General features: G+C 29.5%; 1 protein-coding gene across 1 annotated transcript; it reads right to left on the bottom strand.

Moving 5' to 3' along the window:
• Nucleotides 1-1,715: 1,715 nt before the first annotated feature.
• GRX480 (Thioredoxin superfamily protein) lies at nucleotides 1,716-2,426 on the bottom strand. The gene has a single exon (XM_085742312.1). The coding sequence runs from the start codon at nucleotides 2,338-2,340 to the stop codon at nucleotides 1,954-1,956; it is 387 nt and encodes a 128-aa protein (XP_085598438.1). The 5' UTR covers nucleotides 2,341-2,426; the 3' UTR covers nucleotides 1,716-1,953.
• Nucleotides 2,427-15,900: the final 13,474 nt, after the last annotated feature.

Below are 15,900 nucleotides of genomic sequence, written 5' to 3' on the forward strand. Positions count from 1 at the left end.
GATTAAATTTAATATGCTAATTTTAAACCAAAAGTATCATTATTTTGGCACCACCACTGTATATTTTTAATTTGTATTGGTATGCTGTCTACCACTTTGTGTCTTATTTCATTCTCATAAGAATTCTCCATATTTTTCTAAAGCTGGCAACACACCTTATAAAGCTGGCCATTGGAAGTGTTTACCCATTCATCCTGTCACCATGCATATATAACTTTCATTTTCGATCATTTGTGTACACCGGTACATTAAGTCCACCATTTTGTGTACGTAATTAATTCTAGACGCGTCCAAGAAAGGATATTGTGGAAATAATGCAACAGAATGTGAAATGTGTGTGTATTTGACTTGGTCCAGCTTTCTGACGTATGTCCATTTTCTAACTACCATAACGTGTAAGACTTAAATTAAGTCACCAATCCATTAACTGAGATGAGAAGACGTTTTCTAAGCATAATTGTAATAAGTTTTGAACAACATCATTGTCTCCTTGATTTATCGGATCATATTAGACCAACTTGTCCTCATCAATCAACTAAAAAATTTGTCCGTTTAAAACTTATCCTCCCAGTATTTTGAAAACATTCTCTTGCCATATACATCAGTACTGAAACATAAGAAAAATATGAGTATGAGATTAATTTATGTGGACGGTTTTGTAGCCCAACTTATTTGAACTTAGAGTCAAGGAGGTTAACTTTTTTCTTTTTTTTTTGAAGGAATTGGAGGTTAACTTATCAACTAACCTACTAACTTTGTCATTCAAAATAATAATAATACTATATCGATGTATACAAATTAGTCTCAAATATTCGTATTTTGTCCAAAATACATGTACCTTTTTTTTCTTGAAAGAAATGTACTTTTTTATTAGTCTCAAAATATTCCTACTTTGTCTAAAATACATGTACTTTTTTATTTTTATTTTTTTTTAAAGAATATACTTTTTTATTATTATTTTTATTACGGAGGAATTATACATTAAGTTATTTTCTTAATAAAAAATATAAGTACTATAAAGGATGAAACATTTTTTTTTTAAAGAATAAAGGATGAAACAATGTTAATTATTTCTAATTTCACTCATAAATCAAATTGACCATCTTCTGTGAATTTTATAAAATAAAAAATAAAATAAAACTATGACTTAATTAGCATTTCATTAATTCAAGTCGGTGAATCAATCAAAATCTAAAAACTAGTTAAGAATATGGCAATTATAGCTAAGTCATAGGCATCTTCATTAGTTTGTCTTTGCACAAACTTCACACTTAACTTTCTATAATAGCGAGCATAAATAGATTTACAATATGCAATAATAGCACCAAACTCAGTAGCATCATGTTTTGTCATCCACCACCAAACCCAGTTGCATTTAAAATGTCTCGCCAATGGTTTATTCCATTTAATGTGATCATTGTTGGCCTGAGTCGGATTAGATGACTCTAGAATTTGTCAAATTACCACTCTTGAGTCATCAATATTACATTTAAAACGTCCCGCCAATGGTTTATGTCATCTAATAAAATCGTTGTTGGCTCAGATTAGGTGCCTCTCGAATTTGTTAGACAGATTTCACATCTTGAATTGAAACATAACTCTTTAAGGATAAATGGTTTACTTTGTCTAATAACCGTGAAATTAATCCACGAAATTAATTTCGATTAGTATTTGAGAAGAGAAACTGTTTTGCCAAGCAAGTTACTAATAAGAAGTTTAGAACAGCATTTTCCATTTGATTAATCTTGAGATCCAATACGATTGTTGTCCTCATCATCAACTATAATAATTGAAACATAATGTACAAAATATCTCTTCAACAAAAAGATAATATATAGTATCTCTTTCCCAGCACAACAAAGATGCCTAAAAAGAAACTTATGTAATTAATTAACAAAAACAAGCAAAATTAATTAGTAAGAAAATTAAGAACCCCTCACTATCCATAACTAGTCAAAGCCACAAGGCACCAGCATCTTTTAATATAGGAACCAATTCACCTGAAATATGAGTAGCCATGACTCTTTCCAACCCACCAAGCAACTTCCCACCAACGAACACCGCCGGAAACTGAACGGTTTCGGAGGTGTTGGTGGATAGTTGGGCAGCAACGGCAGTTTCATGGTCTTGATCAACCTCGTAGACAGGAGGGTTGACTCCTAGACCTTGTAACAATCTTTTGACAACATGGCAGAGACAGCAACCTCGTGTTCCAATGATAATAACTGCGTTTTCTGAAACCATTGTTGTTACGTTGGATTCAAGGATTCCTGTGGTGATTATTGGTAGGTTACGTGTGACTGTGGAGACACTTGTTCTATATGGAATTGCTTGGTACATGATGATGGTGCTAAGAGAGAGAGAGAGAGAGAGAGAGAGAGAGAGAGAGAGAGAATTGGTGAGAAGGAGAGGGAGGAAAATGGAGAGAGGAATGATGGAAATATAAAAACAGAAGGGGAGACGACTCTAACGTCAACGGCAGTTATGTCTTACGTCATCGGTTACTGTGGGTGACGACATGTTGCGTCATAGAATTTTGGTCAACAGATTCTATTTCACCCATGTTAGAAAAGCCAAGATGTCCTCATGTTACATACGCAGTGTTTTTTTCTTCTTTCCAAAATGCATCCTCTCATTTATTGATGATAGATGATATAAAATAAATTTACAGGTAGAAATCATTTAATAATTTTTTTGAAGTATTAAGTTAGAGAGATTGAGTGATTATCAAGTATTATCATTAAAAATTATAGATAAATGATGTATACATATAAGCTTATTAGGTAATAGATACCAATGATCTATCCTGATATTTTATTTAGTTATGCAATGGTCATGGTGTTTAATGACAAATTTATAAAGAACAAATCATCATCACCATATTTAAATTTGAATTGTGAAAGGACCAAATGATAGTACTTGACATGTTAATGAGCTAAATGTGAAGGGGTCGTACTAATAAATGTTCTAGAAACATACAAAGTATACTCCAAGACTCAAAATCCTTAATTATACAAGACCCAAAAGCACATAGGTACGAACCCGCTAAGAACCTAATATCTTGGGTCCTCCCTCCCAACCTCTAGTTTGCGAATCTTCCATTCGGTAACATCTCAACGACTAATAACCAATGCTAGAGATCGGCATTGTTGGTGTGCCGTCTGCAACAACCTCTCATCAACTATATCTGATCTTCCCATGTCTATAAACGGCGTCCTACACCACCATTACGTGGTAACACTATATATACTTTCATTATCTTTCATTTTTTTACTCTTATATTAACTTGAGCATCAAAATACTTATATGTATCTCTATCTTGCATCTTGATCTATTGTTGGCAGACGAAACGAAAGTAATAATTATATCATTTTTTAGACAATTTCTTTTCTATATAACCTTCCATTTTTAGACCATATATTGATAAAAGTTTTAGTGTTTAGTCATAGATCTATAGATATAAGTTATAGTATATTATCAATAACAAAGAAGGAAGAAGACCTGTGTACCTTTATAGTAGGTTGATGAAGGATAACCGCCGATAAGCATGAGAGGGATGACTACCCCTCATTCCGTCTAACTTTAGGTTTTCACAATGCTGTTCAGAATAATTAACCGTCTGATGGGATGACGTTTAAATAGCTAAACGGCTGAGGGCAGGGACCTCTCATTGGGCTCAGCTAAATGGTCTAACCCATCACGGTCCATTTAGAAAGAATAGCTCAATCACATATATTCATCAATTAATTAGTGCTTAACACAATAGACCATAATTTATATTATGACATCAACTTATAATAATTGATTATTGTCAATCCATAATTGATTAATTAAATAATTAATCCAAAAATCTCCCGCTTGGATGACAATACTCAATTACTAAAAGAATAAAAAATTCACTTGTCATAAAGAATTTAAAATTTAAAATTATATGTATGGTCAAAGCACTAATCATTCATAAGAGAAGTAAGCTTTAATGCTGCAGAAATTGAATCTGATAGGGAAAACAAATCATACAGATCAAAGACTCACTTTTCTAACAAATGATGAATTTATTTTGACACTTTGTAGACTTGATCAAATCATCATGAGTTACAATACTCATATATACAAGTCTGTGGTTAGTGGTTCTGCAAATGAGTTTTCAATTTTATAGAAGTCATATATCCACATAGGTATACAAATAGTAATTACTTATAGGGATAGCCTATTAAGAGAGTGTAATTACATTTAGTCAAAAATCAATAAATGTTCTATGACATTCAATTAATCCAAGTTTTAGCAAAAGCGTGACTATGAAAATCCATAAAACAAAATAGGAAATTCAAGAATCCCCAAATTGGATTAACATAGTCACTTAGTTTGAAGATAAATGATGTGGATTAATGTGACCACTAGAATGTCAATAACAAAAGAACATTTATGATTATCTCAAATTATAAGTACCGCAAGAACACAATATCATACTCGATAGGAGTATTGATATTATACGTTGTACTTACTATTTATGACCTCATAAAATGTGGAATGTTGGTAAAACAGAAGCACAATATATATTTGCATGCTACGAGGTTATTGTGCATATTCCAACAAAATTGACTTAAGCATCCAATTATGATGCTCATTGAGATTGATAGAATTTTAATATATATCTCAATATAATAGAATGAGACTAAAGTTTAAAGTCTCTTAAGCTATGCCATATTTTATAGTGTGAACAAGAGTATATGGCAATGACGAGAATAATATTGTGTACACATTTCTCTTGATCTCACATATATATAAACAAGAGTGAGATTTCTCATTTGAGCTCATAATATATAGTGTTGTGTACACACTCCCACTGATCCCACATATATATATATATATATATATATATATATATATATATATATATATATATATAAACAAGAGTAAGAGGGATTCTCATTAGTGAGCACTGATATAAAAATATTACAATAATGTAATATTCAATAGTGGGATACCTTTCTCTCAAAAAAAAATAGTGGGATACTTAATTGCTAGTGCAAGATTATCAACATAAGTGGTTATATAATTTTAACCAACAGAGTTTCATGAACTCAACCACATATTTTGCACATGAGTATAGCAGAATTATTAACACAAGTGGTAACTCACTGATAGTATGAAACCCCATGAATATATAATTTATCAATGGCAGATATTATCAAGAATTGGGTTTCGTAGTTAACCACATATTCTGCATTTAGAATTAAGGAGAATGTAAATTTTCATTTAAGAATTTTATAACACAAGATCTCCTTTTCACAATTAAAATTCCAAAGAATTTTATAAATATAGTAACCTTTATATGACATAGTATGATGATTATATAAAAGGTTTATCATCATATGAGTGAGATAAGTCTCTATTATTATAAAATAGGATATAAGACTCTATTCACAATTTTAATAACTCACTCAAAACTCAAATGCTACAATTATACTTCCACACATTTGAGAAAATATCAGGTTACACGCAGCAGAAATACACGAGACTTATACTTTATTATTATTGAGGATATAAGATAAAATAGTCATAAACTTTCATAAGTATTAAAGAATGACAATAATATAAAATATGTCTAAATATAGTTTAAAATGCTAAAATTAAATATCTCAAATATACCATTTATAATTATTTAGAATAGTGGTATAAATAATTTTTTTCTCAATAGAGTTGTTAAGAACTTTGAGATTTCGACATATTGCTATTACAAAATAAGTTTACAATAATATAAAAGGATATGGAAGTGTATAATAATTTATGAGAAAAGAATATAATTAATATCCTCAATATAAGTCTCTACAATAATTTTATATCTAGAGTTATAAAACAAATAAATATATTTGTTTATAAGATATAGTTAATTGACATGTAGAATTTTCCTCGCTTGTTAAACTAATAAGGTATCTTTCTTACCCACAAAAGGATGATTATGTTAAGTAATGTCATACCAATAGGGTATGTCCATCACGTTACACAATACATAGCAAGGATTCTCCCACTTGATAGAGAATAGACAATGATAGTTGAATTAAAAAGTCTGAAAGATATTTTAAATAAAATATTCAACTATTTCTCTATCACAAAATGATATGTTAAGTAACGTCACACCGATAGGGTATGTCCGTCACTCACATAACAAAGGGATAGTAGCAATCCAAAATATTTATATATATAAAAATCACAGTTAGATAGAAATTTAATTCAAAATATAATAATATTGGATTGCAAAATTTATACAATTTTCTACATGTCTTTTAACAAGGTAACTTACTTATTGTAATCTCATTCAAGGATCTTAAGGATAATAAGTAATAACTATATCATCACAATGTACAATTCTTATGTCTCAAATTAAATATTGATAAAGTACTCGAATTATATTTGACATAAGTATAAAAATCAAGGTACATTGACTAATAGCAATTATATTAATAACAACACACCGATAGGGTATGACTGTTACCCATATAATGCTAATCTATTCAACAAAATTCGCATAATTGTACCCACGATAGGTGAGATTACAATTATACAAATAAATAATGTTTATGCTTAAGAGAATATGATACAATAATATCATGCATAAACAATTGTACTTAATTTACTCAACTTCAGTCATATTCAAATGATAGAAAAATGTGCTTAACAATATTTTAAATTAGCACATCATAAATATGACTTTAGAATTTCTTTTATATGAAGTAGTATAATAACAAAAGTTATTATTTGGAATACAAGTGTGTCAAATAGTTTTCCAATTTATCCAGAATAGAACTCTTAGAATAAAAAATGTTCAATACTCCCACTATAAATTAGAAAGAACATAAATACAAAATGGAGCATTATAGTAAGAAAATAGTATATAACAATAGAGTTCTGTTTAGAATATTCTGAAAAAGGATTTCACTTCTATATAGGATATCATAATTGCACAACAAAAGAGAAGAAAGACTAAATTTCTTCATATGTGCAATAATAAGCAATAAGTCACAAGAGGATAAAATAATTAAATCACAACTTACCTCGGAGAGTGTGACATTAATCCTTATACTTAGAACCAATGACTTTTGATGACTTAACAAGAATATCTTATAATATAGTTATATCAAAATATTCATCAATAGAGAATAATCAATTATAAATAAACATATGTGAGACTCTAATTATAAATCAATATGATTTATATAAGAATTCAGATGTAAGGATGATACATATTTTAAAAATTGCCTCAATTCTTAATAAGTTGTTTTGATAATAGTTAACGGATAAACAACAAAGAGGCATACAAATTTTAATTCATAATTAGAATTTTAGCATAAAAAATGCAACAATGCATCATTTACTATATATAAAATATATAGTTTTTTTTTTTGGTTACATATAAAATATATAGTTTAATATCATTGTGATCCAAATATTTAATTGCGACAAGACACATAATTAGATAGTTAATGGTGTTTGTCACAAAATTTAGAGTAAATAACTACGGGTCTAGATTAGAGAGTATAGTAGAAAACATAATGTATATTAAAGAGAAATATGTCAATTTTAGATTCAATTAATATAAATGACATATATATACAACTCACTATACTCATTTTGAAAACAAAATATTATGAGGACCCTTCAAAACAATTTGTGACAAGAATCAAAGACAAGTGTCTTAGTTTAAATATGTCGCCAAAAGAATGATCAATTAGTGAACTTTGGATCTTTATGCTAAGACAATATGAATTAAAGAATATATTATATTAGAATGCCAAGAATATTTAAAATCGTAGAATTTAAATATTTGGCATTAAAAAAAAACAATAAAATTGAGCCTTCTATATATGATCAGCCTCCACCTGGCACGAGGGAGAGGAACATTTCACGTGCAGTGTATTGTTGTATTAACTATCTTGGACGGTGCAACAAAACGACAATATTGTGATGACGTTGTAATCCATTTGCACGTATTCATTTGCTGGCCACGTTGTAGTGTTAAACGGAGATGGATGGAGAATGATCATCGCCGTCCACATGTTTTGGACCATTTTTGGCTTCTAGGTCTGAGGGGTCAATTATTCCACTACACATTTTCATTGAGTTTGTTTATTCTTTTTGTTTTTTTATAACATCATTCCAATTTTTCTATGTACGCAAATTTTGACTTCCACACATTTTTGGATGTCATGATAATAATATATATCCCACCGTATACCACGTTTTAGGTGCGTCATTTGATTGAAGGTTCATGACGTATATCACTAACGAGAGTCCCACAGTAATTATTAAAACATGCTCAACGTACACAACTAGTTTATTATAAGATTGTTACTTATTTTGAATTTAGTTCATATAAGTATTATAAGTGATCTATTTTCTTTTACATTCAATCGTAGTATGAAATAGCGTACAAAACAATATAATAAACAAATATTATCAAGCGGTCATTGGCCGGAGCAACCAATTTTATGGAGTTAGCTCCTATTTACAGGGCCTCAAATATATGTAAAGACGGGAGTATATTTGTTTGGATATAGTGTATTTTTTTTTTAAAGATTCTTTTCTCACCATTAGCACTTGTCTTGAAATAAGAGACGAATTTTAGAGCTTTTAAACAAGTGATAAATTAATATGAAATTTCGCTCTCATACTTGTGATATCCTCAAAAATATTTTTTTTAAAGATTCTTTTCTCACCATTAGCACTTGTCTTGAAATAAGAGACGAATTTTAGAGCTTTTAAACAAGTGATAAATTAATATGAAATTTCGCTCTCATACTTGTGATATCCTCAAAAATATTATAATTGATTTGTCCAGGGACAGAGCTAGAAAAATTTCTTAAGGGTGGCGAGCGAAAATTAAAAGGCATAAAAATTGGATTTTTGGATCGCTATTTTACAACTTTGAAAAATTTTCACCTTACACATTTTTGTTTCTTTTTTGCTGATGTGACAATCACTATTATAGGATTAGATGACATTCGAGAATCAATCTTAAAACAACCATCTAGCTACATCAACAACAAAAAAAACCTTTAAAATTGAGTGAAGGTAGAAAATACTGAAAGTTATGAAATAGAGGGATTAAAAACCTAATTTTAAAAAGGTTAAATATGTATTTGGTCCTTACAAAATCAAGAGCTTTTAAGTTTAATCCCAAAAAAAAATAGTCACTTGTAATCCTTGTTTGCATTTATTTGGACTATTTTTAGGATTAAAAATATCCATTTAATTTTAATTATTTATTTTTTAAAATAAGGACTTTCCTTACAAGATGGAATACAATAAAATTATCATTAAAATTTAACATGAACTAAACTTGAAGGCTTGTAATTTTGTATGGATTAAAAATATATTTAACCATTTTAAAAATAAGAAGATTAAAACTATAATTTAGGTGAAATAAAAGGACAAAAAAACATTTAAACCTTTTAAATGTAGACAAAGTGAAAAACAATGTCTACCAATAAAAACCAGGAAGTGCTTGAAACAACCAAAAGAAAAGCAAGAAGGTTGACGTGTTCGTAGGTAAGTCGGTTGTTCCTCTCATAGTATTATTGAAATAAACAAATTATGGAATCAATTAGTATTGTTATATTGTATTGTATAACTAAAATTAGTTTAAAAGATGTAATGATGCATTGTGTAATCCTTCATTGTCCCAGAGAGTGGGTGGGGTGGCAGATACTTCATAATGTATACATGGATAGTATAGAATTACATATTCTTGGGGTGGCGGCTGCCCCATTTTACATATACGTGGCTCCGTCCTTGGATTTGTCCCTAGTTTAAAAACTTTTAAGATTTTGAGATGGAGGTTTCTATGGTGTTCTAAACATGTCTAACTAAATCGGAGAACGAAACTTGACATGTGAATATATGTTTACTCATGACAAAATTGTAATTTTGTATGTTTTAATTTGAAAATCAAAATAAATCGAAGCGTATCCGAAATTCTATATATTTTTATATATGTGTCCGCTAAAAATAAACTCAAAATTTAATTTTTGAGTAGAAGTTTCTGTTGGTTTGGTTTTTAAGTTTTTTACGCTTAAAAAATTCATAAATAATATATTCTCCGTTGATAAATTATAATTTCATGTAGGAGGTCTTATTCTAACATACTAAATACACTTGTGAAAATTCTTCAAAAAAAAAATACACTTGTGAAAAAACATGAAAACATTCTACCTCTATCATTTTTCTAAACTTATTGTCTATAAGGGAAATAAAAAAACAAAATTTAGAGGCGAAAAAATTGTGAGATAAAAATGTCATGTTAGAGAAAATCTACATAGCTGGATATTTTGCCACGTGAGCACCTTCTGTGTGACTGGCCGAAAAACCTCGAAATACAATGGAAAAATTTGTGTTTGTTTTCTTTTATGGTGATTTTTTTTTTTAGATTTCACATTTAATAAACGAGTAAATTGAGCGGTAAACCTAAAAAATAAGGGTCATGTTAACTTGTGCCCTAACGGCACATGTTAAGCAATCCTAAAATAGAAATATTCTATTAATATTTGTGCATTCAACTAAATAAAGGTCAACAAATTAAATGCAAAAACACGAATTTCAATAAAAAGTTTTCTATATTTGACTCATTAACTTGTGTCTTGAGGACACAAGTTAACATTTCCCAAAAAATATTATGACCAAAAAGAAAAACAAATGTTATTCAAAATTGGCCCTGTTTTTCTCTGGTTCGCATGTCAAATCCGTGAAATGATGTCATAACAATGAGGAAATGGGAAAATTCTTGGGTGACATAATGTCAGCGTGACATTAAATCTGGGTCACACAAAGGTGTTGTGTTGTGTGGCCCAGATGTGTTGTATGTGTTGTGTGGCCCAGATGTTGTGTGACAATGTGTGTTGTGTGGCCCAGATTTAATGTCACGGTGACATTATGTCATCCAAGTGCTTCCCGAGGAAATGATATCAATATTACGTGCTATCATAACAATGAGTTATAGTAAAAACTAAAAATTCTATCCAAAACATTAAGTGGTAGTGTGACATATCACATATCCGCAAAGGATTTGCACGTAAATGCCCAAAACAAGCCTTAAGACAATAACATGATCTAAAGCCAAATCTGATCTGTACAAGTATATCTGATTATTATTTATTTTTTTTACCAAATACAAGTTTATCTTATTAGAACATAGTAAACAAAGAACACTAGTGAAGCACTACAAGGACTAGGAGACAATTATGGCACGTGTTAAGAATGTCAAGAAAACCTTAAACCAATTGGTGACGACTATTACGAAAGCGAGGTCTGACTTAGAAGAAATGAAGTCTAAATTACTCCCTTCGGTCCTTTTTATAAGAAGAGAAACCAAAAATCATCAAAACCAAGACAATCATTAATTGTTGTAATTTTTTGAATGCTTTTACAAATATACCCTCATAAAAATATGTGAAGAATTAAATATTACCCACTAATATTAAAAAGACCAACATTAAATGAGGGCTAGAAAAGTCTTTTAAACAATAAATGTATGTTAAAAGTTGTGACTTTTTTTTATAAATAGGACCAAAAAATTTTTTGAAAATTTTCTTATAAATAGGACCGGAGGGAGTATTTTATTTTATTTTATTTAAGTTGTTGTAAAATGTGTGGGAAAAAATTTGTTTTAATTAGGCCTAACAGAGTGACACTTCCATTTGATTGTAAAATATGCTACTCATTACCTATGTGTTTTCCAACCCAAGTTTTCCTTTGTTTGGCATGTTTATGTTGAAATAAAAGTTGGTTGAATCATGCATGTTTGAAGGATGGTGCCTAAGAAAGCTTGATTTGAAAGGAAGGTAAAGTTTGACCAACGAGGAAGACAAAACTCTAATTTAATTCATTTCATTTTCTTCTCTTGTAAATCATCAATATTTGATCATTTTTTTCCCTATAAACATTACAAACCTAAAACAAAGAAAACCGTAATATTTTGGTTGAGAATTATACTTTGTGTATTTGTGAGATTGTTATGTCTCACTTTTTTTTTTTTTGGATTGGGACCATTCCCTTAAATCTCATCAAGAAATCAAGATTTTGTGACGATTATTTCTCAAGTATTATTATTCATCTTCTTCCAAGATGCTTAAATGTGGCGCCACCTCCTCCATTTCTATCTTATTCATGTTTTCATTTTCTTCTTATTACTATTTTTTCGTTTTCTTCTATTAAATTTATATTTAGTACTCCCTATCATCCCTTGCACTAGTTAAGTTGTTTTTGACAATTCTTTTGAAAAAGAAAACATAATAATCTATATTTACTTTTTTTTTATTGTTCACTCTCCATTTCATAAAGGAAGAGAATTCTAGTGATCTTATGTTCAATTTATAATTATTTAGATATTTTCAAATAGCCCTAACACCAAAGACTTAGTATTTAACAACTAGTCAATAATTTTTAATTATCTCCAAGTAACATTTATTTAAACATATATTGAACTTTCAAATAATTTTTAATTACGTTTTTTTTAATGTTATTGTAGTTTTTATCTAATAGTGAAGAAAATGGGATACTCCCTCACCCAACTCTACGTGAAAAATGCAAGTTGAAAAGAATTCCGCAAAATACAAAAACTTATGTCATCTTAATTGATTGATATATTTATTCAAGAATAAGAATTACATGGTGTACAGTTTTGTTTGTTTCAAAGGTTGGCGACAACAACTAAAAGAATAAATAAGATGAAACAGTAGTACAGCACGAATTTCATGAGATGTAGAAGCAGCTTAGGCCATCCAACCCAGAAGAAGGCACTTGCTCTTTATGCACCTTAAAAAAGACCGAACCACAATTAATTACCGGTTGGATGCTTTTTAAACCATTTTAACCGATTTAAAAAGTGGCCGAACGACAACTAACTACCTTTCGATGTTTTTTAGGTGTCTATGAGCAATGGTTAGATGTCTAAAGAGCAATCTAACGGGAAGAAGCATTGGGCCAAAATTCCCCTGACACCATGGTACTTGACATATATAAATTCTTCTCCCCACTTGCACCCCTTGTTTTTTCGAAAATATTTCAGTTCCAATTTAAAAATATGAGAAATGATATTTATACAATCATTTTGTGATAACTTTTTGACATATATCTCTATTATTCTCACCTTATGTTTTATTCTCTCTCTCTTCCTCTTTGTTGATTTTAATCAATAATAAGTGAGGAAAAAAAAAAGTTGTCATAAAGGTTGTCCTAAATGGTTGTTCAAATTTTATCACTCTAAAAATAGTGTTTTTATTTTTGCAATATAGAATCCAGATTGTGTTTTCTGGCCATTTATAAAGGGAAATAATTAGTCACGGTTCAACTTTGGTTAACTGTTTTTTCAAGATTTTTAAACATCTTTTGTCAAAAAAAAGATTTTTAAACATCTGAAATTTATATTCCGAACAGTAAAAAGTCAATCTTACACATCCAAATTTTAGAATTTAAATGTGTGTACATAGTTTGAACCTCGTATCAAAAATGTAACTCCATGATTTTTACACATCCGGACTTTGGAACCCGAACGCGCCCTTTCTATGGTTCGAACCCCTCTTGTGGTGCACGGCCACGGTCCCACGGACATTATAAAGGGATTTGGATTTAAAAAATTCAAATATTAAAAGGTACTAGATCGTCTACCCGTGCTGCCGCATGGGTCATAAAATTTGATATAGATAAGTGTATTAGAAAATTGCAAAATATACTTAACTATAACGATAAACGGCGAATAATTTGTAATAAGTTAACAACGATATTGGATATATTATCCGTACTTAATCTGAAAAATATCATGAAATAATGATAAGAAAGTAACACCTTTGATGATTATAATGATATATATATATATTGTATCAATCAATATTGTTGACAATGAGAAACTTAAAAAATTGTCAATAATGGTCCATAGATGAAAATTGAAAACATATAAAATCATAGAGTATCGAAGATAAAAAAGGTATAACAATGATAATGATTCCCAAAAATGCAATGTCGTCATTATGCTAACCTGAAAAGAAAAACAAATAGATCATAAAAGATAAGCGTTAGTTTATGCAATGCATATTATAAGTTAATTAAAGTATGAGAATAATTGATTTATGTGTACTTTTGGACAACATACCTGTATGAATCAACCATCTCTTGTGTTTCAAGCATGATGGCAAATGCAACAGGTAGTTCAAAGAAACCTGTATCACAATGTAAGGAAAATACATTTGAGTTAAGTGTGACTATAATAAAAGCGACTAATAAGAGTACATAATATACTAACATTGATGGCAGAAGAATCCATAAACTAAACAGCAAGCCCCTATAATTTAATCAGCACCAAGAAATTCATAGGTTGCGGAAAACTTCTTTATACACCACGTTCGATGTAGAATTGATGCAATTGTTTTCCTCATCTAGCAATAAAATTTTCAGTCCGCTTCGAGATGTTACTCTTGATACTGCAACATACAGTTGACCATGTGAGAATACAGGCTGAGGAAGATAAATACCAACTTGGTTTAGCGACTGTCCTTGGCTTTTGTTAATAGTCATAGCAAACGATATAGAAATGGGAAACTGTCTACGTTGAAACTTGAATGGTATACGTGTATCAGAAGGACTCAAAGACAATCTAGGTATGTAAACAACATCGCCAACATTGGATCCTGTAATGACTCTGGCCTCAAGAATGTACCGACCCAATGTAGGTTACACTTGAAGTCTCAACTTTACGATAATTTATTTTGTTAGTTTTTGAGTGTCATTTGTTTAATTTTTTTTATGTTAAATTTTATATTTTTATGTTACCAATTGGAATGCATTTCATGCCTTTGACATATGTGCAAGAAAATAATTAAAATAACTCTATAAATTACCATGTAAGTTCATAAGTCATCAAAGTCAGAAAAACAGAAAGATTCGAGTTGTTTGGTGATTTAGTTCTCACGTGAAAGCATAAATCATGTGTGAACTCTGCAATTCATCTGCAGAGAACTTGTTGTCATCTTGCAACACATAGTAATAAGCCGACCGATATACACTATGCAGATCTCAATGTACTAAAATCATTAAAGTAATCCAAGTTTAAATCACTACACCACAAAAGAACCAACATTTCACCTCATATACAAAATGACTTGAAAGATAGAAGTCAAACTCGGTATGATGGCATATAACAGAATCAATAACCATGCCTGCAACATTGTCAAAAAATGTAACGAGCTTTAGACAATTTTCCCTCAAACGTTTATACTTATGATGCTAAGTAGTTGCAATATAAAACTGAAAGCATTAGATGTAAAATACCAAACATGAGTTGTACAATATTATTATGATATTCTTGTTATAATCTATAATTGAAATTGTAGTTATATATATATATATATATATATATATATATATATATATATATCGCAGATTCAAAATTCTAATGTAACTGATCCAATTTAGTAAAAATAGGTAAAAAGTAACTAATATTGATTCATTTAAAGATTGTATTGGTACATATCATAAAAAAATTATTAAAAATTGTTTTTTTTTCATGAAGGTAAGTTTGACGAGGTTTTGGTCTTCGAGCATGAATATAATCATAAGAAAATATTGATTTTTTTGGTTAAGTCTAAATTTTAGTAACTTATTTTTTTTCCACATCTATTTCTCTCTAAAGTATTTAAGAAAAAAAAAACTAACTAAAAACTTGTTACTTTTCCTGCAAAATTTGTCTAAAGACTTTAAAGCAATCTAAAGTATTTAAGAAAAGAAATAGTCTAAAGATTATTACTCTTCTGAAAACGTTGCAGTTTCGGTTGTGGATTCTAGTATTTGTTATCATGTTTAATTTTACTTTTAAATTTACAATAATGTAGTAAAAATCTGTTTATTTTATGGTAT

The sequence above is a fragment of the Medicago sativa genome, chromosome 2 (genome assembly GCF_051527215.1).
Source record: "Medicago sativa cultivar Bolivia chromosome 2, Bolivia_mono, whole genome shotgun sequence".
NCBI classification, from domain to species: Eukaryota; Viridiplantae; Streptophyta; class Magnoliopsida; order Fabales; family Fabaceae; genus Medicago; species Medicago sativa.